Source organism: Zalophus californianus, chromosome 6 (assembly GCF_009762305.2).
Source record: "Zalophus californianus isolate mZalCal1 chromosome 6, mZalCal1.pri.v2, whole genome shotgun sequence".
Classification (NCBI taxonomy): Eukaryota; Metazoa; Chordata; class Mammalia; order Carnivora; family Otariidae; genus Zalophus; species Zalophus californianus.
In genome coordinates this window covers 40,997,742-41,018,938 of record NC_045600.1, presented here as the reverse complement: position 1 = coordinate 41,018,938, position 21,197 = coordinate 40,997,742, and the positions used below count along the sequence as shown (strand labels likewise).

General features: G+C 34.3%; 1 protein-coding gene across 10 annotated transcripts in view; it reads left to right on the top strand.

Annotated features, from left to right (window-relative positions):
* KIAA0586 (KIAA0586 ortholog) overlaps positions 1-21,197 on the top strand; it is a 119,348-nt gene that overhangs the window by 19,429 nt on the left and 78,722 nt on the right. For 9 of the 10 annotated variants that reach the window (XM_027570156.1, XM_027570155.1, XM_027570154.1 and 6 more), the window contains 9 exons: positions 3,939-4,071; positions 4,787-5,004; positions 5,432-5,504; positions 7,303-7,530; positions 8,475-8,649; positions 14,352-14,549; positions 16,016-16,203; positions 18,154-18,261; positions 19,821-19,901. In XM_027570156.1, coding sequence (XP_027425957.1) covers positions 3,939-4,071; positions 4,787-5,004; positions 5,432-5,504; positions 7,303-7,530; positions 8,475-8,649; positions 14,352-14,549; positions 16,016-16,203; positions 18,154-18,261; positions 19,821-19,901 — 1,402 coding nt within the window. The remainder of the gene's footprint in view (positions 1-3,938; positions 4,072-4,786; positions 5,005-5,431; positions 5,505-7,302; positions 7,531-8,474; positions 8,650-14,351; positions 14,550-16,015; positions 16,204-18,153; positions 18,262-19,820; positions 19,902-21,197) is intronic. The other variant, XM_027570157.1, reaches the window with a different exon arrangement.

Genomic DNA, 21,197 nt, shown 5'->3' with positions numbered 1-21,197 from the left:
ATGGGTCTGTTTCTGCTTTATTTGCTCATTTGTTTTGTTTTTTAGATTTCACATATAAGTGAAATCATATGTATTTGTCTTTCTCCGTCTGACTCATTTCACATAGCATTATACCCTTTAGGTCCATCCATGTTGCACATGGCAAGATTTAATTCTTTTTTCTGGCTGAGCAATATTCTGTTGTGTGTATATACATCTATATATATAGATTTATATATATACATATATATACACATATATACCACATCTTCTTTATCCATTCATCTATTGATGGACTCTTAGGTTGCTTCCACATCTCAGCTATTGTAAATAATGCTGCAATAAACATGGGGTGAATGTATCTTTTTGAATTAGAGTTTTTTCCCCTTTGAGTAAATGTCCAGTAGTGGAATTACTGGATTGTATGGTATTTCTACTTTTAATTTTTTGAAGAACCTTCATACTGTTTTCCACAGTGACTGCACCAATTTACATTCCCACCAACAGTGTACGAGTGTACTTTTTCTCTACATCCTCACCAACATTTGTTGTTTCTTGTCTTTTTGATACAAGCCATTTTGACTGGTGTCAAATGATAGGTGATAATCTCAGTGTGGTTTTGGTTTGCATTTCCCTGATGTGATCATCTTTTCACTTGTCTGTTGGCCATCTGTATGTCTAAAATGTCTCTTCAGGTCCTCTGCACAATTTTTTTAGTGTTGAGTTGTATAAATTCTTTTTTCTTTTTTTTTTTGACAGTTGTATAAATTCTTATAGCTTGGATATTAACCATTTATATATCATTTGCAAATATCTTCTCCCATTCAGTAGGTTGCCTTTTCATCTTGTTGATGGTTTCCTTCACTGTGCAAATTATTTTAGTATAGTCCCAGTAGTTTATTTTTGCTGTTGTTTCCCTCGCTTCAGGAGACATATCTAGAAAAATGTTGCTAAGGCCAGTATCAGACAGATTACTGCCTCTGTTTTCTTTTAGGGGCTTTATGGTTTTAGGTCTTATAGTTAGGTCTTTAATCCATTTTGAGTTTATTTTTGTGTATGGTGTAAGAAGTGGTACAGTTTCTTTTTTTTACATGTACCTGTCCAGTTTTCCTAGCACTATTTATTGAAGACTGTCTTTTCCCCATTGTATATCCTTATGGGTTTTTAAAAAAATTTTATTTATTTAGTTGAGAGAGAGAGAGAGAGAGAGGGAAAGCATGAGCAGGGGGAGGGGCAGAGGGAGAAGCAGGCTTGCCGCTGAGCAGTGAGCCAGATGTAGGGCTTGATCCGAGGACCCTGAAATCACGACCTGAGCTGAAGGGAGATCCTTAACCGACTGAGCCACCCAGGCGCCCCTCTTACCTCTTTTATCATAGATTACTTGACTATATAAGTGTAGGCTTATTTCTAGACTCTCTATTCTATTGATCTATGTGTCTATTTAGGGTAGTTTTTCGGGGTATAGAATTTTTGAGGGGCGTTGGGTGGCTCAGTTGGTTGAGCATCCAACTCTTGGTTTCTGCTCAGGTCATGATCTCTGGGTTGTGAGATTGAGCCTTGTGTCAGGCTCTGCATTCAGTATGGAGTCTGCTGGTTCCTCTTCCTCTGCCTCTCTCTCTCTCTCTCAAATAAATAATCTTTAAAAAAATTTTTTTTGCTTGTCATTCTTTTTTTTTTTTAAGATTTTATTTATTTATTCGAGAGAGAGAGTGAGTGAGAGAGAGAATACAAGCAGGGGGAGGGGCAGAGGGAGAGGAAGAAACAGACTCCCTGCTTAGCAGGGAGTCTGATGCAGCAGGGAGTCTGATGCAGGGCTCCATCCCGGGACCCCATGATCAGGACCTGAGCTGAGGCAGACTCTTGAGTGAGTGAACCCCCCTGCTTGTCATCCTTTTTCTTTCAGCACTTCGAATATGTCAGCACTGCCTTCTAGATTCAGTGGTTTTTTTTTTTTTTTTATAAGAAGTCAGCTGTTAATCTTACTGAAGAATCCCTGTATATGATGAGTTATTTTTCTCTTTCTGCTTTCAAAATTCTCCCTTTATCGTAGGCATTTGACAGTTTGACTATGATGTATCTAGGTGTGGCTCTCTCTGAGTTTATCCTCTGGAAGTTTTTTGAGCTTCTTGGATGAGTGGATTAATATTTATTAAACTTTGGACTTTTTTGGCCACTATTTTTTTATATAGTTAAATAGAACAATAACCTTTCTCTTCTCCTAGGACTATGTTGTTTATTGGTATTCTTAATGGTATCTCACAGATCTGTGAGGCTCTTAACTTTTCTTCATTCTTTTTTTTTTTTTTTCTCTTTCTCAGATGGGATAATCTCAATAATTTATCTTTAAGCTCATGGATTCTTTTTTCTGCCAACTCAAGTATGCTGTGTAGCCCCTCTATTGAAGTTTACATTTCAGTTATTGTATTCTTCAACTCCAGAAATTCTGTTTAAATTTTCTTTGTTTTAAATAGTTTCTATCTCTTTATTGACATTCTTTACTTGGTGAGACCTCATTTTTATGCTTTCTTTTAATTCTTTGAGCATAGTTGCCTTTAGTAATAGCTAATTTATAGTCCTTGCCTAATAAGTCCAATATTTGGAATTCCTCAAAACCAGTTTGTATTGATTATGCTTTTTCCTGTGTATTAGCTGTACTTTTTTGTTTCTTTGTGTGTCTCATAACTTTTTATTGAAAATTGGACATTTCAAATAATACAGTGTGGTAACTTTGGAAATCAGATTCTTCCATCCCCCAGGGTGTGTTTTTGCTGTTTGTGTAGTGACTTTCCTAGGGGAGTTCTGTAAGGTGTGTGTTCTTTGTTATGTGTGGTGGGTCTCTGTTTGGTGAGCTAAGTCTGCTAATGATTAGAAAGAGACTTCCTTAACTACCTTGAACCTGTAAGTCTCTCTCTGAGTGTCAAGGGGCTGTGTGTGTGTGTGTGTGTGTGTGTGTGTGTGTGTGTGTGTGTGTGTGTGTGCATGAATGCACGTGTGTGGTGTTGGGGCACACCTTCAGTGCTCTGGCACTTTATAAGTCTGTCTTAACCTTAACTTGCACAAAGCCTCAATGTCAGCCAGACATTGGCTTTTCTCAGATCTTGCTTGGGCATTCACAGAGCCCTGTACATGCACATGGCATTCTAGATCTGCAGTAATGTGTTAGGGATTTTCAAAGCTCCACCATGGACTTCTCATTTCCCTGAGTTTTTGTTTATTGGCATCCCTCTTGTTTGCCTCAACTGCTGTAGCCACCTCAGGCAGCTGAGATGTTAAACACTTGCCACTATTTTCAAAAATTGACCTGTGGTTAGGGTTTCTCACTGAGCTAGCTCTGAGCCAGGTCATATAAAGAGCAACCCTGTGAATGGGACTTTCTGAGAAGCTCCAAACCTGTTCTGCCCTTTCGAGTGGTTGTTAGGCTGTTGGTTTTCATAGCTACAAGGGTTGTGAAGCTGTTAATTTTCAAGGCTGCCAGAGAGTTGGGGAAAGGGTTCTTGAAGTGAGACAAATTAAAAATGCATAAAGCTTGCTGTTCTTACTGAAAGTCAGTCATTTTCTTGATTAAATATTCCTTGAGTTGTTGGTAGCCTTTCACTTCCAGAGTTCTGAAAAAGCTGATTTTGACCATTTTTGCTAGTGTTCTCTTTGCTCTTATGGAGGAGTGGATTTTTAGAGGTCTTATTCCACCCTTCTAGAAGAGCTTCTGGACATTCTCTTTTTCAAAGCAAAACCTTTATCTGCTCTTTTTCTACCATGGCTAAACCAGTCTGGTCAGAGTAATTTTGTATCTTGTGATTTTCTGTGTTTGATATGTTTAATCACTTAACTGATTAATTTCATTGTACAATTTAATAATACACCATTTAGTACTGTATAACTAAGAAGGTATCACCGATTTGTGTATTCAAATGTTCATAATTTATGACAATTTAGGAACTTTATTTTTAAATCTTTCATAGCATTGACACTTTATCCTCTCAAAGATTTCCTTCTGGTGAAGAACTAGGAGCAGCTAAATTGACTGTACAGAGGTCTGATGATTTTCTTCATGATCCTGGCCAAAAGAGGAAAGAAACAAATGGCATACTGCAGGTAAAGTGGAAACAGGATACTAAAATTGATGATGATTAGTAATATAGAAGTTATCAGGACAGAAAGCAAACAGAAAGATGAAGAGAAAGTACTGAAAAAGACACGTCAACTTAGTCTGTTTTCTTTACAAAACTTTTCCAGAAGTCCTTACTAAGTGATCTCTACTCATGGCTCCTTGGCCATTGCTAGCTTTCCAGCTTCTATTGGAGAGGAGAAAAAGGGGAAAGAGAACTGTAAATGACCCTGTTTATCCAGTCCAAAGTGTCTGCCATGCCTACCTGGAGCCAACTTGCTCTTATATTGTTTTTGCTTTCTTTCCCATATAATAACTTTTATTGGCCACTGGACTGCCCAGCACTTCCGTGGACTTCCCAGCCCTATTTCACTTAACATTCACATTAGTACTTCTAAATGGAAAGAAATGTTAATTGCTAACTTTATTTTTTTATTTTTAATTGAAGTATAGTTGACATACAATAAAAGTTTCAGGTGTACAACATAGAGGTTCAACAAATATACATTATGAAATGCTAATCATAATAAGTGTAGTTACCAGCAGCCCAGTACTGTTTTATAGCTCTTCAATTTGACAAATTGAGTCCTTAGAATATATTGGCATAGTGTATGGCCCCAACTATAGTTATAGCTCTTGTTTGCATTAAAATAATTAATACGAACTTTATATGGTAACATTTTTGCCTTTTTTTCTTTTAAGCCAAAAGAATCTCTGATTATGTCAAGGCTTGCTGATCTTCCACAGAATTCCATTAAGCTTCAAACAGCCAATAAAAGATCCATCTTGAAAGATGCTGAGAAGATTTTGAGAGGAGTACAAAACAATAAAAAAGTCCTTGAAGAAAACCTGGAAGCTATTATTCGTGCAAAAGATGGCGCTGCCATGTATTCGTTTATCAATGCTCTGTCTACTAATAGGTAAGACAGGATGTTGGCATCCCGAGGCTGTTTATGAAACTGCCAGTTGTATAGGCTTTCTTAATTGTTTTTCTATGTGCTTCATTTTGCTCAATGTGTTTCAGTGTTTTGAAAAGGTCCTTTATTTCCTTTGACAATGTGGACTCACTATAAAGTTAGAATTTTGATATGTACATGTTGCTATTACTTTTTACAGATGTAAAATTTTACTTAAATTTTTTTTTTCTCTCTTTGGTATATATCTTCTGGGATCTATTCAAATATCCTTCAAACATTTGATGAAAACTAATAACATTGGTTTTTCCTTTTCAGATGAAGGCTATTGGGCTATACAGTAGATTTAAAACTGGATAAGAGTCCCGATCTAGGTCCTATTCTCAGAACATTAAATGCTAATTTAAGACAATTCTTTTTTTCCCTTTTGTAGAGAGATGTCAGAGAAGATCCGGATCAGAAAGACGGTGGATGAGTGGATTAAAACTATTTCTGCAGAAATTCAGGTAGGTATTGGAAAAAACAGAATTAAGAGAATTCTCAAGAGATAATTTCTTTTTTAATTTCTTTTATTTTTTATTTTTATTTTTTAAAGATTTTATTTATTTATTTGAGAGAGAGAATGAGATAGAGAGAGAGCATGAGAAGGGGGAGGGTCAGAGGGAGAAGCAGACTCCCCGCTGAGCAGGGAGCCCGATGTGGGACTCGATCCCGGGACTCCAGGATCATGACCTGAGCCGAAGGCAGTCGCCCAACCAACTGAGCCACCCAGGTGCCCCTCAAGAGATAATTTCTAGGTATCATACTTACTCTCAAAACAGTCCTTATTATAAATCTACTTATTTTTCATTTCATTCTGTTATTCTTTACTTAGTAATGAGTTTCATTTTACTTAGCAAGTGCTTCTTATAAGTTATGGCTCTTAAGTGGCAAATTGTTGGACAATAACTAAAATATGAGTAATTTGAAAGAAAATTTAGCAAAAGCATTTAGAGAAAAAAAAAGTATACTTAAAAAACATTTCAAGACAGCAGATTTAGAAGCACTGGCTTGCCTTAGTAAAAACACCAAAATTATTTAAAGGGAAAATACCCCACATGATTTCTAAGATTACTACGTTTACAGAAGTCAGTTCCAGATGGAAAAAGTACCACTTTATTTATTTATTTACTTATTTAATTTTTACATTTGTTATTTTTATTTTTTAATTTATTTTTTAATTTAATTTTATTATTTTATGTTAGTCACCATACAGTACATCATTAGTTTTTGATGTAGTGTTCCACGATTCATTGTTTTCGTATAACACCCTGTGCTCCATGCAATACATGCCCTCCTTAATACCTATCACCAGGCTAACCCATCCCCCCACCTCCCTCCCCTCTAGAACCCTCAGTTTGTTTCTCAGAGTCCATAGTCTCTCAAAAATATGGAATGCTTCACGAAAAAGTGCCACTTTATCACATCCCAAAGCTCATGGTGGGTCTTCAGAAATTAGCATTACAAAAATCTAGGAGAGTTTTTATTAGAGGGTCAGTAGTTTAAAGAAATTCTTAAAATGTATACATTGGAGGGAGCAGAACTAGACAAATTAACCCTGTTATTTTCATCTTTGGGTGCAAAGTGTTTCTTTCTGACTGTGAGATGTGTGTATATGCTTCTTCACGATGGTAGCAAGACGATGTGTCGGTTCAGTTTCCACAGCAATAAATGCTAAAATGTATTTTTAAACTTTATTGTTTAAGAATATATATCTCTAATGTTATGAAGAAATGTTATTATCTACAATGTGATGCACCAAAAAAAAAAATTAAATGGAAGAGTTGGAGATTAATTTTGGCTCTGCAGACAACTGGCAATGTATGTCTTCTATTACTGTGAATTCATTACAAAGTATGTTTAAATCTTCAAGCTATTTTAATTTATAAATATTTATTGCAGTTTTATTGCAAAGTTGTTTACTTTTTGAAATTTATTTTTTTTAATTTAACTTTTTGAACATTTACTCTAGTCCTATGGTTCAAATATCAAAAAATGTAAGATTTATAATGAAAAATTTCCCTCCTACTCTTGTACCTCATCTGCTATTTCTCATTCCCCCTGCTCCATAAGGCACTAATCTTTTTAGTTTTTGTTTATTCTTCCAGAGTTTTTATTCATATGTAAGCTGATATAATTTATTTACAAAGCATTTAAAACTGCTAAAGTATATTTCTACAATAACAGAAAATAAATTCTTATACTTTAGTTGTGAAAGTGCTACTTGGATATGTTTTAAGTAATTTAAATTTTGGTTATGTTAAGGATGAACTGTCAAGAAAAGACTACAAACAAAAGAGATTTGATCAGAAGAATCAAAGGACCAAGAAAACTCAGAATATGAGTAAAGATATTAAAACTAATGTGCAAGACAAAACAGTAAACAATTCTGTAATTCAAAGAAAACATTCTCAAAAACAAAAAGAAGAGGGTTTTAGAAATCCACCCATGAGGAGCATGCCTGCTTCAAACCTACAAAAAGAGAGAAAAGAGGTAAGATCCTACTCTGGTTTTGTGACATGAGGTTGCATTATAATTAATTATTTCATTTCCTTTAAGCTTTAAATAATGAAGTGAATATGAAAATGTTTTAAAAACACGAAGGACTACATAAATGTAAACTGTCTTTATTGATATTTAATGTTTTGGGAATTCATTATGTGGGAAGCAGTGCACAAAACATATAGTTTCTTCCTTCTGGATCTCACACTTAGAATCATAATATTTTAGTTATAGCAGATGTATCTAGAGATCATCTAGTCCAAAAATGAGATTCTCTATAGCTTGTGCTACTCAAAATTGTATTTCATCTTTATATATATGTGAATATACATATTTTTTGTTTATTTTTCAGTTTAACAAATATGTCTAGTGCCTACGGATTGTGAGGTTTGGTACTAGATGCTGTGGAGGGTATGTTTTTGGCTGCTTTAATTAGGCTGTAACTTTCTTAATACCAAACATGGATTGTTGGACACATTAATAAAGCATCTAATTCAGTGCTGAGCACTTAGTAGATCCTCAATAAATGCTACCTTGTTGTAGCATTTAGATTATGATTGAAGGCAGGATCAGGAATGTAGAAAATCATTTAAAGACTTGATTTATGTTATATTATTGTGATTGAATATAATAAGTATATCAAATATGTCTAAACCTTACTTTTTGGTGCTGAAAATATGCTTAGTAGTATAAGAACCTTTGTGTTTTTTGAGTGGATGATTTTTATATTTACCTTTCATGTTTTTGAAAACCATAAATCATTAAAGCTATAGTTTGAAAATTAAATTTAGAATTTAAGAGCCACGTAAAATAGAGGACTTTTCTGACCTGATAATTCTTATTATAGTACTTAAGCTGGCCAAAGAAGGCTTTAGAAAATTGAGGTGTGTTTGATGACTATTTCTTTGGTGAGTTGAATAACTTTGTGTACTTAGGGATTTTTGAAAGCAACCACAGTGGTACAAGACGAGGATTTTATGTTACAAATTTATGGAAAACCAATTTATCAGGGCCATCGCAGCACTCTTAAAAAAGGACCGTATCTCAGATTTAATTCTCCATCTCCTAAGTCCAAACCACAGAGACCAAAACTAATAGAACGAGTTAAAGGTAAGGAACTTCATTTTTCTGTGGTAAACCTCATTTTTTATGCTGTCAGTTTAATATGTAAAGTTTAACTTTTTCTTTTTTTATGATTCATAAATATGGTTCAAATTATATAATGCTTAGGCATTCCTTCTTTTTTTTTCTTTAAATTTTTTTATTGTGTTGTTAATCACCATACATTACATCATTAGTTTTTGATGCAGTGTTCCATGATTCATTGTTTGTGCATAACACCCAGTGCTCCATGCAGAATGTGCCCTCTTTAATACCCATCACCAGGCTAACCCATCCCCCACCCCCCTCCCCTCTAGACCCTCAGTTTGTGTCTCAGAGTCCATCGTCTCTCATGGTTCGTCTCCCCCTCCTTAGGCATTCCTTCTAAGAGTAGGAAGAAATAGACTACTTCAAGGCATAGAATGGGAATAAGTGGGGAAAAAATATAGACCAGATTCAAGGCACAAGATAGGAATAAGTGGGGGGAAAGATAGGATTAGGTGGTATCTTCATATAAGGCATGATAAAATTTGCATTTTTGAGATGATATCTTGAACAATTTAAATTATAATCTAGGGAAAGTAGACATTTCCTTGAAGACATTGCTGTATCATATTCTTTATGAAACAAGATCAGCCATATGCTGTATATTATCACAAAAGGACTTATGTAGTAAAGGTGAAAAAAATTTTTTGGTTCTTTTGTACACCACTAAAAATAACTTCATTTATTACTGTAAGTTTTGACTCACATCTACCATTTCACTAGTATAATATTTATTTATTAAAGATTTATTTATTCTAGATAGAGCACACGTGCGTGTGCATGCCTAAGTGGTGGGGAGGGGCGGAGGGGAGGGAGAAAGATAGAGAATCCTCAAGCAGACTCCCCACTGAGTGTGGAGCCTGCTGTGGGGGTTGATCCCACGACCAGAGATCATGATCTGAGCTGAAATCAAGAGTCAGATACTTAACTAACTGAGCCATCCAGGCACTCCTCTCTAATATATATAAATGTAACTCTTCATTAAATATGGAATCTGTTGACTGGTTACATTTTGAAATTTCTCAGCTTGTACTCTAGCAGCTAGTAAGCTTCAACAGTATGTGATAACTAGTGGACACCAACTCATTTTTGTTTCTTATCCTTTCTGGAAGTGGAGCTGTGGCATTGCTTTAGTTTTCTGTTCCTTTCATTTATAAAAGTTAGGTGATCATGTAGGGTGTCATTTTATCTAGAAATTGTACTGGTGTTATTAAGTATTTAGCTTATAGGTAATATTTCCTGTTTCCATTTGTTTATTGGTGCTTTGCTATTAACTTATATTTGGACTTTTGAAAGCCTTCGTAAAAAATAACTTGAGGTCTTAAAATACTTAAAAATCCAAAAATAATTTTAAGTAACTTGTTCAATGGTGGAAGGGACTAAGAACCTGTGGAAACGTGCTTATTTTGGGGTCTTAGTGCCTGTTATTTTCTCTTCCTGGAGAGCTTTTCCCTCAGACCTTTGCATGGCTTCCTCTCTCAGCTCTTTGGATCGCTGTTCTTAGATGTTAGCTCCTCATAGAGGTATACCCTGACCATCCTATCCAAAAAATGATCTTCTACATCTCTCTTATCCTCTTGCCCTGCCTTATTTTTCTTTTTTTTTAATAGTTTTTAATTTTATTCTTTACTCAGGATATTTATTGAGTACATGTTATAATGATACTCTGTACTTAAAGGAGAAAATGATAACTTGCTTTAAATCTAAACAATATACTATTCTTATAGCAGACAGTAGGAATTTCCCTCCTTTATTAAGTTCTTATTTTAGGATGTATCAATTTGTACTCCTCCTAAAAGGCATGGCATTAAAATACAAAAAAGATGAGTTTTTTCCTCCTGCTTCTAAAATTCTTGTTACCCTAGATGATCACGAGAAGAGTTAAAGGTAAAAAATTAACATGTACAACACATCATCACAACAATTCCCAGCTGAATTTTTTCCATATGGCATTTTTGTAAATTAAAATTACTAACTAAATCAAAGATCAGCAAGTAGTTGCCAAGTGATGAAGACTTTAAACCCTAAAGCAACTATGTAATTAATCTGGCAACTTAACTTTGTAATTCAAACCTAGTAGAATAATTTAGAGGTAAAAAATTCTAATAATTTTAATTTATGATGTGGGAGTATATCTATATATGTATATAGATATGACCACATTATAAATTTGTGTGTGTTTTTTGGGGGTTTTTTTTTTTTTGGTCACCTCTTCCAAGATCAAGAGGAAAACAGTAATTCATTTAAGTTAGAACTGGGCACACCTTTTAAAAAATTTCAACAGTATGTTTCCTTTATATGGTATTACAATAAATGTTCCTGCCTTATTTTTCTTAATAGCTCTTTTCACAATCTGATGTTATATATATGTTTTTTAACTTTTATTTTTTATATGCTTTTTTTTTTAATTTGAGTATAGTTGACACACAACGTTACATTAGTTTCAGGTGTACAACTTAGTGATTTGACAAGGTTATACATTATACTTAGTATACCACAAGTGTAGCTACCATCTGTCCTGTTATATTGTTATTACATTGACTGTATTCCTTGTGCTCTGCCTTTTATTCCCATAAGTTATTCATTCCATTACTAGAAGACTGGATCTCCCACTCCCCTTCACCCATTTTGTCCAACGCCCTACCCACCTCCCCTCTGGCAACTATCGGTTTATTCTTTGTATGTATAGGTCTGATTCTGTTTTGTTTTTTTTTTTTTAACAAAGAAAACTTGTGTTTATTGAGCATTCAAAGCAAAACTAAAAATTTTTCTGTGGGATTGAGGCCTCAATAGAATAATTTTCTATCCTTGCTATAGATATTTTCTCTTGTAACTGGAGATTAATAATTTTATATTTTATTTATTTTAAATTTTAAAAATATAGAAAATACAGAAAAAAGCTTTATAAGAAAATATATCCTCTGTAATCTCACTACGAAATTTTGTAAATTTCTGGTATTTTCTTCTGTGTTTACTTGTTTTTTTTTTCTTTTTAAATCAGTTTAGTTAACATATACTGTATTATTAGTTTCAGAGGTAGAGGTCAGTGATTCATCAGTCTTATATAATACCCAGTGCTCATTACATCAAATGCTCTCCTTAACGCCCATCACCCAGTTTCCCCAACCCCCCACCCTCCTCCCATCCAGCAACCTCTAGTTGTGTTTCCTAGAGTTAAGAGTCTCTTATGATTTGTCTCCCTCTCTGTTTTCATCTATTTTATTTTTCCTTCCCTTCCCTTATGTGCGTCTGTTTTGATTCTTAAATTCCACATGGAAAAAATAAATTCCACATATGAAATCATATGGTTGTCTTTCTCTGACTGACTTGATTCTGCTTTTTGTTTGTTTTTAGATTCCAGTAAGTGGAATCATATGATACTTGTTTTTCTCAGTCTGAGTAATTTCACTTAGAACAATACCCTCTAGGTCCATCCGTGTTTTCTCAAATAGCACAGTCTCCTTTTTTATAACTGCAAAATATTCCACTGTATATATATACCGTATCTTTATCCACTCATCTATCGATGGACATTTAAGTTGCTCCATATCTTGGCTATTGTAAATAATGCTACAATAAACATAAGGGTGCATATATCTTTTCAAATTAGTGTTTTCGTTTTCTTTGGTAAATATGCAATAGTGGAATTATTGGATCATATGGTATTTCTATTTTTAATTTTTTGAGGAAAGTTCATACTGTTTTCCACAGTGGCTATACCAATTTACATTCCCACTAACAGTGCATGAGGGTTCCTTTTTCTCCATATTCACTTATTTCTTGTGTTTTTATTTTATTTTATTTTATTATGTTAATCATCATACATTACATCATTAGTTTTTGATGTAGTGTTCCATGATTCATTGTTTGTGTATAATACCCAGTGCTCCATTCAATACGTGCCCTCTTTAATACCCATCACCAGGCTAGCCCATCCCCCTCCCCCCCTCCCCTCTAGAACCCTCAGTTTGTTTCTCAGAGCCCGTAGTCTCTCATGGTTCATCTCCCCATCTGATTTCCTCTCTTCATTTTTCCCTTCCTACTATCTTCTTTTTTTTTTTTTTTAACATATAATGTATTATTTGTTTCAGAGGTACAGGTCTGTGATTCATCAGTCTTATACAATTCATAGCGTTCACCATAGCATGTACCCTCCCCAATGTCTATCACCCAGCCACCACATCCCTCCCACCCCCCCCACCACTCCAGCAACCCTGTTTGTTTCCTGAGATTAAGAATTCCTCATATCAGTGAGATCATATGATACATGTCTTGTGTTTTTTATTTTAGCCATTCTAACAGGTGTAAGGTAATAATCTCACTGTAGCTTTGACGTGCATTTCCCTGATAATGAGTGATATTAGCATCTTTTCATGTGTCTATTGGCCAACTGTATGCCTTTTTTGGAAAAAGGTCTGATGTTATATTTTTGTTTATTGATTGTTTTCCTTACTAGACTGGAAACTCTATGAGTACAGTTGGTTTATTCAGTACTGTATTTCCTGTGTCTGGAGCAATGCCTGTGAAATGCTGAAAACATATATTTTAAATGAACATTCAAGAAAAAAAAAACTCATTTAAGGGAATGAATGAATGCAAGACAACAGAATGAGAAAATATAGACGTGGTACTAAAATGTTTCTTCCTGGGATCATGAAGCTATATTTAAAAGTCTAGATTCATAAAATTACTCCCATATTAAAAGTAAAAATGTAGTAATGTCAGGAATTTATTTAGAAAATAGTTTCTTCTCCTTTATACTTTTCTTTACTTTCCTCAGGTTCCATAGAAATCAGACAAATTTCTAAGTTTTTAAGAATTCAGGATTCAGGGGCACCTGCTTGGCTCATTTGGAAGAGCATGCAACTCTTGATCTCAGGGTCGTGAGTTTGAGCCCCACCTTAAGTGTAGAGATTACTAAAAAAAATAAACTTAAAAAAGAGAATTCAGGATTTAATGTGTGTATGGATTTAATTAATAGGAATAGAAAAAATACAATGATATTAACTCCTGTAAGGTTTTAATAGGTGTAGAATTTGACTATCTACATAATTTCAAAGGATAAAGGCTGGTTATTCAGAATTATGTCATGAGTAAAATTTCAAAGGATAAAGGCTGGGTATTCAGAATTATGTCATGAGTAAAGGTGTAATGAGAGAATGAAAAAAAAATCCAATTCCAAATATGATCATTACCTTTTTTACCCATAGGGAAAAAAAGGTAATGAGTTAAATAAATAGTACAGTCTGAGTATTCTTCTGAATCTTTTATTCAACATTTTTTCCCTTATCATTAAATCATTGAATCTATCTTATCATAGTAGTTGTGCAAGTTGTTACATCTATTCAGGGGCTCAGAAACCTAAGTAATATTGGAACCTAGCTGCACTCATTTAGTTGTGACTGTAGCATGACTGCTTTCATGTTTTAGTGGCGGAATTGAGATGTTGTAGCTGAGACCACATGGCCCATGAGACTAATATGTTTACTATCTGACCTTTTAAGAGAAAATTTTTGCCAACCCATGGTTTATGGGTTACTTCTATTTTGGGGCCTGATAACCTTATTATATAGAATGAGATCTTTCTGTGAGGAAGAGTTCCTGTATTTCTAGCTGGATAGATGTTCACACTATTTTAAAATCTCTGCCACTGATAATTATTACAGGCACTAAAGTTAAGTCAATAAGAACACAAACTGACTTTTATGCAACAAAACCTGTGAAAATGGATTCCAAACCACAACATCCCGTGACTGCTGTGCTTCCTCCTGGTGATCAGCAGTACTTGTTCAGCCCAAGCAGAGAAATGCCTACTGTTTCAGATACACTGGAAGGTCATCTGATTCCTATGGCCATTCTTTTAGGTAAGTCCCAACAAAATACACAGCATGAATTTTAAATTCTTATCAGCAGTGGCAGAACTACTGATAAAGGACGTAGTAGTCTCCTACGTTTTCCTCTCTGTGTTATATCTGTGGGTAGGGCCTCCGAATGTGTCTTCCTCCGTGTGATCGCTGTCTCTGAAATAAAGGCTTCCCATTGTAGTTTCAGTCACAGGAAACATTCCTTTGGCATTTTATAATACATTGCTGTAGATGAAACAAAGTAAGAAAAAAGTTTAGATATGTTATAGATTTCATAATAATTAAAGAATTAAAAAAATTTGGTTTAACGTCATGTCTTAGGCAAAGTACTTTGAAGTAATTCTATGTACTTTTGACATGGTAAGTAAAAATTGCATGGTTGTGTATTCTAAAACAGTAGTTGGTTATTTACTTATTTGAGGTCTCTCAGAATCATTATTGTAAAAATTTAACAAATCATTTTTGCTTCTGCACTAGCTCTTCAAATCTAGTTAGCTATTTTTTTTTCTGTTAGTGTCTTTGCTATTCTTTCTTAAATTTGATGAATGACTTAAATATGAATATTTTCCAACAGAAGGGAGAATTTTTCATTTTTGATATTATGGGTTAATGGCATGTCAGCTTGGTAGCTGTCTCTGTTCAAACATGCCTCCCGTTAGTGTAGTAGGTAATACTTACAAATTCCCTGCTGTGTGCCAGGTACAGATTTAAGCACTTTACATATATGAATTTATTTAATCTACCCTGTAAAATACATGGTAATGTACCAGTTTTATAGATGAAGAAACCAAGGCACAGAGGAGTGTAGTAACTTGTCAAAGGCCACACAACTCAAGTGGAGCTGGGATTCAAACCCAGTCAGTCTGGCTTTAGAGTCTATGCTTTTAAAGAGTGCACTGTTCCATCACTCTTTATTTTGAAATATAGGAAATAAATGGAACTTGTGAAGTGAAAGCTAAGTTTCTGATAGCTATGATAATTACCAAATAGTGGGAGGACATGCTATTTATTGGTAGTCAGTCACTAGTATTTTATTGTTGGTTTTATTTCTGTCCATTGTTGCTCTATAAAGATTTGAGAAAAATAACACAGTATAACACACTACACTTTAATCTTGGCTTTACCACTTACTGTTATGACCTTTGGCAAATTACGTTGTTTCTAAACGTGTTTTCTCAACTGTGAAATGTGGATAACATTAATACCTCATAGGCTTATTTTGAGGGTTAAATTAGATAGTGTATGTGAAGTGTCTGGCACACGAGAGTGCCTGATAAGTGTGAACTGCTTCTGAAAGGATGACGTGGTGAGTATGTTGACAGCGGTGATAATAGAAGGAAAGGTGATTGCGGATGGCACTTCCTTTTCAGGTGAGAGAGAATTCAGCCATAAAGATCTGGGTTGTGTATTTGATTTTTCCCTTTATTTCTGAAATAGTTGACTCATCTCTTCCCCAAACTTTTTAGGACAAACCCAAAGTAATAGTGATTTCATGCCACCTCCTGGAGTAATTGTAAACAAGCCACACCCTGTAACAGTGACTACTTCTATTCCTCCATCATCTCGAAAAACGGAAACTGGAATAAAGAAACCTAACATCGCAATTATAGAAATGAAGTCGGAAAAAAAGGATCCTCCTCAGCTTACTGTACAGGTATGTCAAGGTGCATGAATAGAAAATTTTAAGAAAAAAAATCTTTGGTTTAACTTTAGCACTTAAAATTTATTGCATTGCTTTATAAAAACTTTGCTTTCATCATGGGTCTTTTGTTCTTTAAAACTGTGATATTAATGTGATGTCTCTATCCTTGTTCTGTATGATTTAAGCTACTGTTTCTAAGCCAGTGGCTCGTATCCAGGTGACATGATGATATTCCAAAGGGAACAATTGAGCAGTTTATTATAATTAATTTTAAAAGAATGAGTGTGACTTTAAACATATATAAGATTTGAATGAATGGAAAGAGAACTTATATGTGAAGATTAAATATTCAAGTTGTCAGTTCTTCCTAAGTTAATATATAATTTAAGTCAAATTGTAATTTAACCCCCCCCACCCACACAAACCATGTGTTTAGTTTTTTGTTTTTTTCTTTAACTTTAACTTAAGAATCATTTTGCTGTTTGAAAGAACAAAGGGTTTTTTAGTACTGGACCTGTACAATGAAGTATTTCAGAAATAGCCTTGGTTACTTAAAAAAAAATGTAATATGGGACACCTGGGTGGCTCAACTGGTTAAGCATCCAACTCTTGATTTCGGCTCATGTCATGATCTCAGTGTTGTGAGACTGAGCCCCACATTGGGCTCCAAGCTGGGCATGGAGTCTGCTTAAGATTCTCTCTCTCCCTCTGCTCCCCCCCCACTGACTCGAGTACTCTCAGCACTCTCTTGCTCTCTCTTTAAAAAAAAAAAAAAAGAATGTAGTATGTGGTAGTTACTTCATGTATTAGTAGTAAATAGGAGTCTTGTCAGTGAAATAATATATGTTGTAATTGGTTAATAATGTGGAGAATAGATCAGTTTTAGACTCTAACCTCCCACTGTATGGCACATGAGTTCTAAAGTTCTAAATAGGCAACAGGCAAAAGTATAACTGTAAAATGTAAAAACAGCAGAACTAGAATATAATTGCATGGAATCTTTATCAAAGCTGAAGCTAAGTCTGGATATGAGAGAAGAAAACCTACATATAATAAAAGAATAGATTTGAATCTGTAAAATCTAAAACTGAAGCTAATATAAAAAATTCCTATATAAAAAGGAAAACATACAATTAGAACATATGAAAGGAAGATGCTAGGTTAATTTTTAAATCTGAAGACTTCCATAAATTAATAAGAAAGCAGATGCAAATCCAATAATATTCAAAGAACCTGAGTAGGACCCTACAGAAGAGGAAATACAGTTTATGAGCAAAAAAATGAATAATTTAAATCTTTCTAGTTACTAAGATAATCCAAATTAAAATAACAATAATATGCCTCCATTTAAAAACTTATTGCTGAGACAGTTATGTTTTTGGTGACATAAATAGAACTCATTTGGACTGCATTTTGGCATTAATTATCAAGAATTTTAAATATTCATGCTTTGTGATTCAGGAAGTTAATCTAGTATCTGGTTATCTAGCATGATGAAATAATTCAAAGTTAGGGGAGAGAAAACCCTATATATATGAAGAAGTTTTTTGTGGTGATAGGTATAATAGTGGAAATATTAGGAATATCCTAATTGTTTGCCAACAGGAAAATGGTTAAATAATTATGGCATGTGTATTGTTGAAATATTATACAGTTATTTAAAATATAATTATTAAGTTTCTGTGGGAGCATGAAAGGTGCTTATAACCTAGTTAAAATGAGAAATCAGAAATAAATAGTAAAAAGGAAAGGGAAGATTGAAAATAAAGTTATCTTAAGATAGTAGGATTTTATGTGTTCCCCTTTATTTTCTAAATTTTGTAAAATATGCTTTCATAACTTAAAAAATTGTTATCCGTTGACTTCTCAGTAAAAAGTTAAATATATGTTATTGATGTATAGACTGACAAATATTTCAGTCAAAATGATGAACAGAAAGCTGGATGTTGTGTTTTGTTTTAGGTATTACCCAATGTGGATATTGATAGCATTTCGAATGGTAGTGCTGATGTCGATCTATCTGTGCCTAGTCCCAAAGAAGCATGTCCTCCTCTGAAAACCTTGATACAGGTATTCAGAAATTTATCAGATAGTTTTGAGTAATGTCTGACTACGGAGTTTAACTAATATTATTCCAGGCAAAGTCTTCCATTATATAATCTATTATAATAATTTAGGTTTTGAGGAAAAGATTCAGAATGAATCTAGTATGGCTGATGAACTTGAAAAAGTAAGTTTGTTTAAGATCCTTATATTTATAAACACTGTGAAAGTGATAATTCTCAGTGTAGCTTTTTGGTAATTTAAGTTGTCTCATATGTGAAGAAAGAATTTCTATCTCTTTGGAGAAGAAACTTGATTTAAACAGGAATCACATTATAGTTTTCCTGAATATGAATTTCATAGTGATGGCTGGAGTTCATGTTTTGGGATGTTACTTTGTCAGTAGTGTATTGATATGATGCAAAAATAGGCATTTCTCCCTAGTATTTATTTGCTATTGAATAATGAAGCTCTAACTTTACAACACACTGAAATAACACTGTACTGAAATAACACTGTAACTTTCCCCAGCTTTCATCTGTTGGAAGAAGATGTGGTCCTCAAGGATACAGTTTTAAGGAGAGGGAAAACACCAACAATTTTTCATGATCAGAAATAGTAAAATAGGGGCACCTGGGTGACTCAGTCGGTTAAGTGTCTGCCTTCAGCTCAGGTCATGATCTCCGGGTCCTGGGATCAAGCCCTGCGTTGGGCTCCCTGCTCAGCAGGGAGTCTGCTTCTCAGTCTCTCTCTCTGCCCTCCCCCCGCTTGCATGCGCACTCTCTCTCAAATAAATAACATCTTTAAAAAAAAAAAAATAGAACTGATCCTAAATGGCAATTGTGCCTAGTTTAATTTTTTCATCAGTAACTTTTTTTCACCAGAAGTTTATTAGAACATATGGCTACAGGGGCGCCTGGGTGGCTCAGTCATTAAGTGTCTGCCTTTGGCTCAGGTCATGATCCCAAGGTCCTGGGATCGAGCCCTGCATCGGGCTCCCTGCTCAACAGGAAGCCTGCTTCTCCCTCTCCCACTCCCCCTGCTTGTGTTTCCTCTCTCGCTGTGTCTCTCTCTGTCAAATAAATAAATAAAATCTTTTAAAAAAATCACATATGGTTACAAATAATTTTTTGGACTACTTATCATTCTCTCAGGAAGGGGCTAATGTGATTTTGGGGACTAGATTATTCAAGTGAGGCCTAGAGGCTAAATTAGTATAATAACTTTCTAATTTATTTGATTCTGTCTTTTTGTGAGTTTGTATATATGTATACTTACATATTTAACATATAAACACTGTTTTAACTACAGGAGAGAAATCATAATCCTATCAACCTGATCAATTGACTTAAGTTGCATTGTTGATGGAGTCATTGACAAAAACTTATATTTAGTTTTTGATAACTATTGAAATGAAACCTGATGGCTTGGGTACTATCTTGGATTTCATTTGTTTAATGAAATCAATTCTAAACAGGATATTAAAAAAATAGGGCCATGTAATTACAAGCTTATGTTATGGGAGAAATATGATAAATTAGAAAGATATTAAGTATAACAAAATCTTTTTGAAAATGCTTTCTTAGACCCCAGAACTTATGAAGGTAGATGAAGAAGAGGTGAAGTTTCCAGGAATGAACTTTGATGAAGTAATCGATATCATACAGGTAACAAAGCTTAGAAACCGTGAGAAATTATTTTTATATTGTTGGCAAACTTGTTATAATCAATATTATTTCCAGGAGGGTTTTTTTTTTTTTTTTGTCAATTCTTCAGATTTTCTATATAGACAATCAGGTCCTCTGCAAACAAGGACAGTTTTATTTCTTCCTTCCCAACCCCTTTTATTTCCTTTTATTGTCTGCTTGCATTAGCAAGGACTTTTAGTACAGTGTTGAAAAGGAACGACAGGAGGAAACATCCTTGCCTTGTTCCTGATAGTTGAGTATGTTTTGACCATCAATATTATGTTACAGTGCTTTGAGAAACTTCCCTTCACTTTTGAGCTAATATATTTTTATTTTAAAATTATAAAGTTAGTATTCTATAATACAGTATTCTCTTCATCTATATCCTCTAGCTGCCTCAGTGAAACTTAATGATTATCAGACGGTTCCCATCTACATCTCATCTTTCCTGCTTCCTGTTTTCTTCCTCCTTTCCATTTCCTTTGGCTTCCCTCCCTCCATTCTATCCTTTCTTTATTCTGTTACATTGGTCTGTCTGATTTCTGGATTATTGGCAAGATCACCAGTTAGCTCATATTGAGGGAAAAAGTTGTGAGGGGTCTAAAATCCAAGAGAAGAGCCCATATAGCAGGAAGAGCTATAAAAATCATAGAAATGGTAAAATAGAAGAAGGGGGAAAATAAGAGGGAGTAAAATATAAAGGATGGGAGAAAAGATCGTAGAACACAGAAACTATTGAATAATAAAATGTCTGTACCATTTCAAGACATTTGTTCATAGTTCTTTCAGAACTAAGACCAGTTTTGTTCATCATAAAATCAAACCCTATTTTAGAATATTAAGAGATACGCAGTATATTAAAGGTTTTTGTTCACTGGTTTGTCTTCTCATGTGAATTCCACATGAATGTTTCAAAGGCAAGAATCTTATTTATCTTTATATTTCTAATGTCTAGCAAAGACATTTGACAGCTGATTTTTTTTTCAATGTACAAGTGAAAGAAACGGTTCTAGAAATAGCAAATGATTTGGAGCCAAAGCCAAGTGTTCTGACCCTGGCTCTGCCACTTATTAGTTGTGGAGTTCATTTTTTGATGGGAGGATATTTAATCAAGTTATCATTTTTAAAGACTCCAATTTTTTTGAGATACATATTAAATCATTTACAGGTAAAATGATATCTGTGATTTGTTTCAAAATTATATATGAAGGGTAAAGTGGATGGGGGGGGATTATAGATGACACAAGTTAGCCATGGGTTGGTAATTGTTAAAGG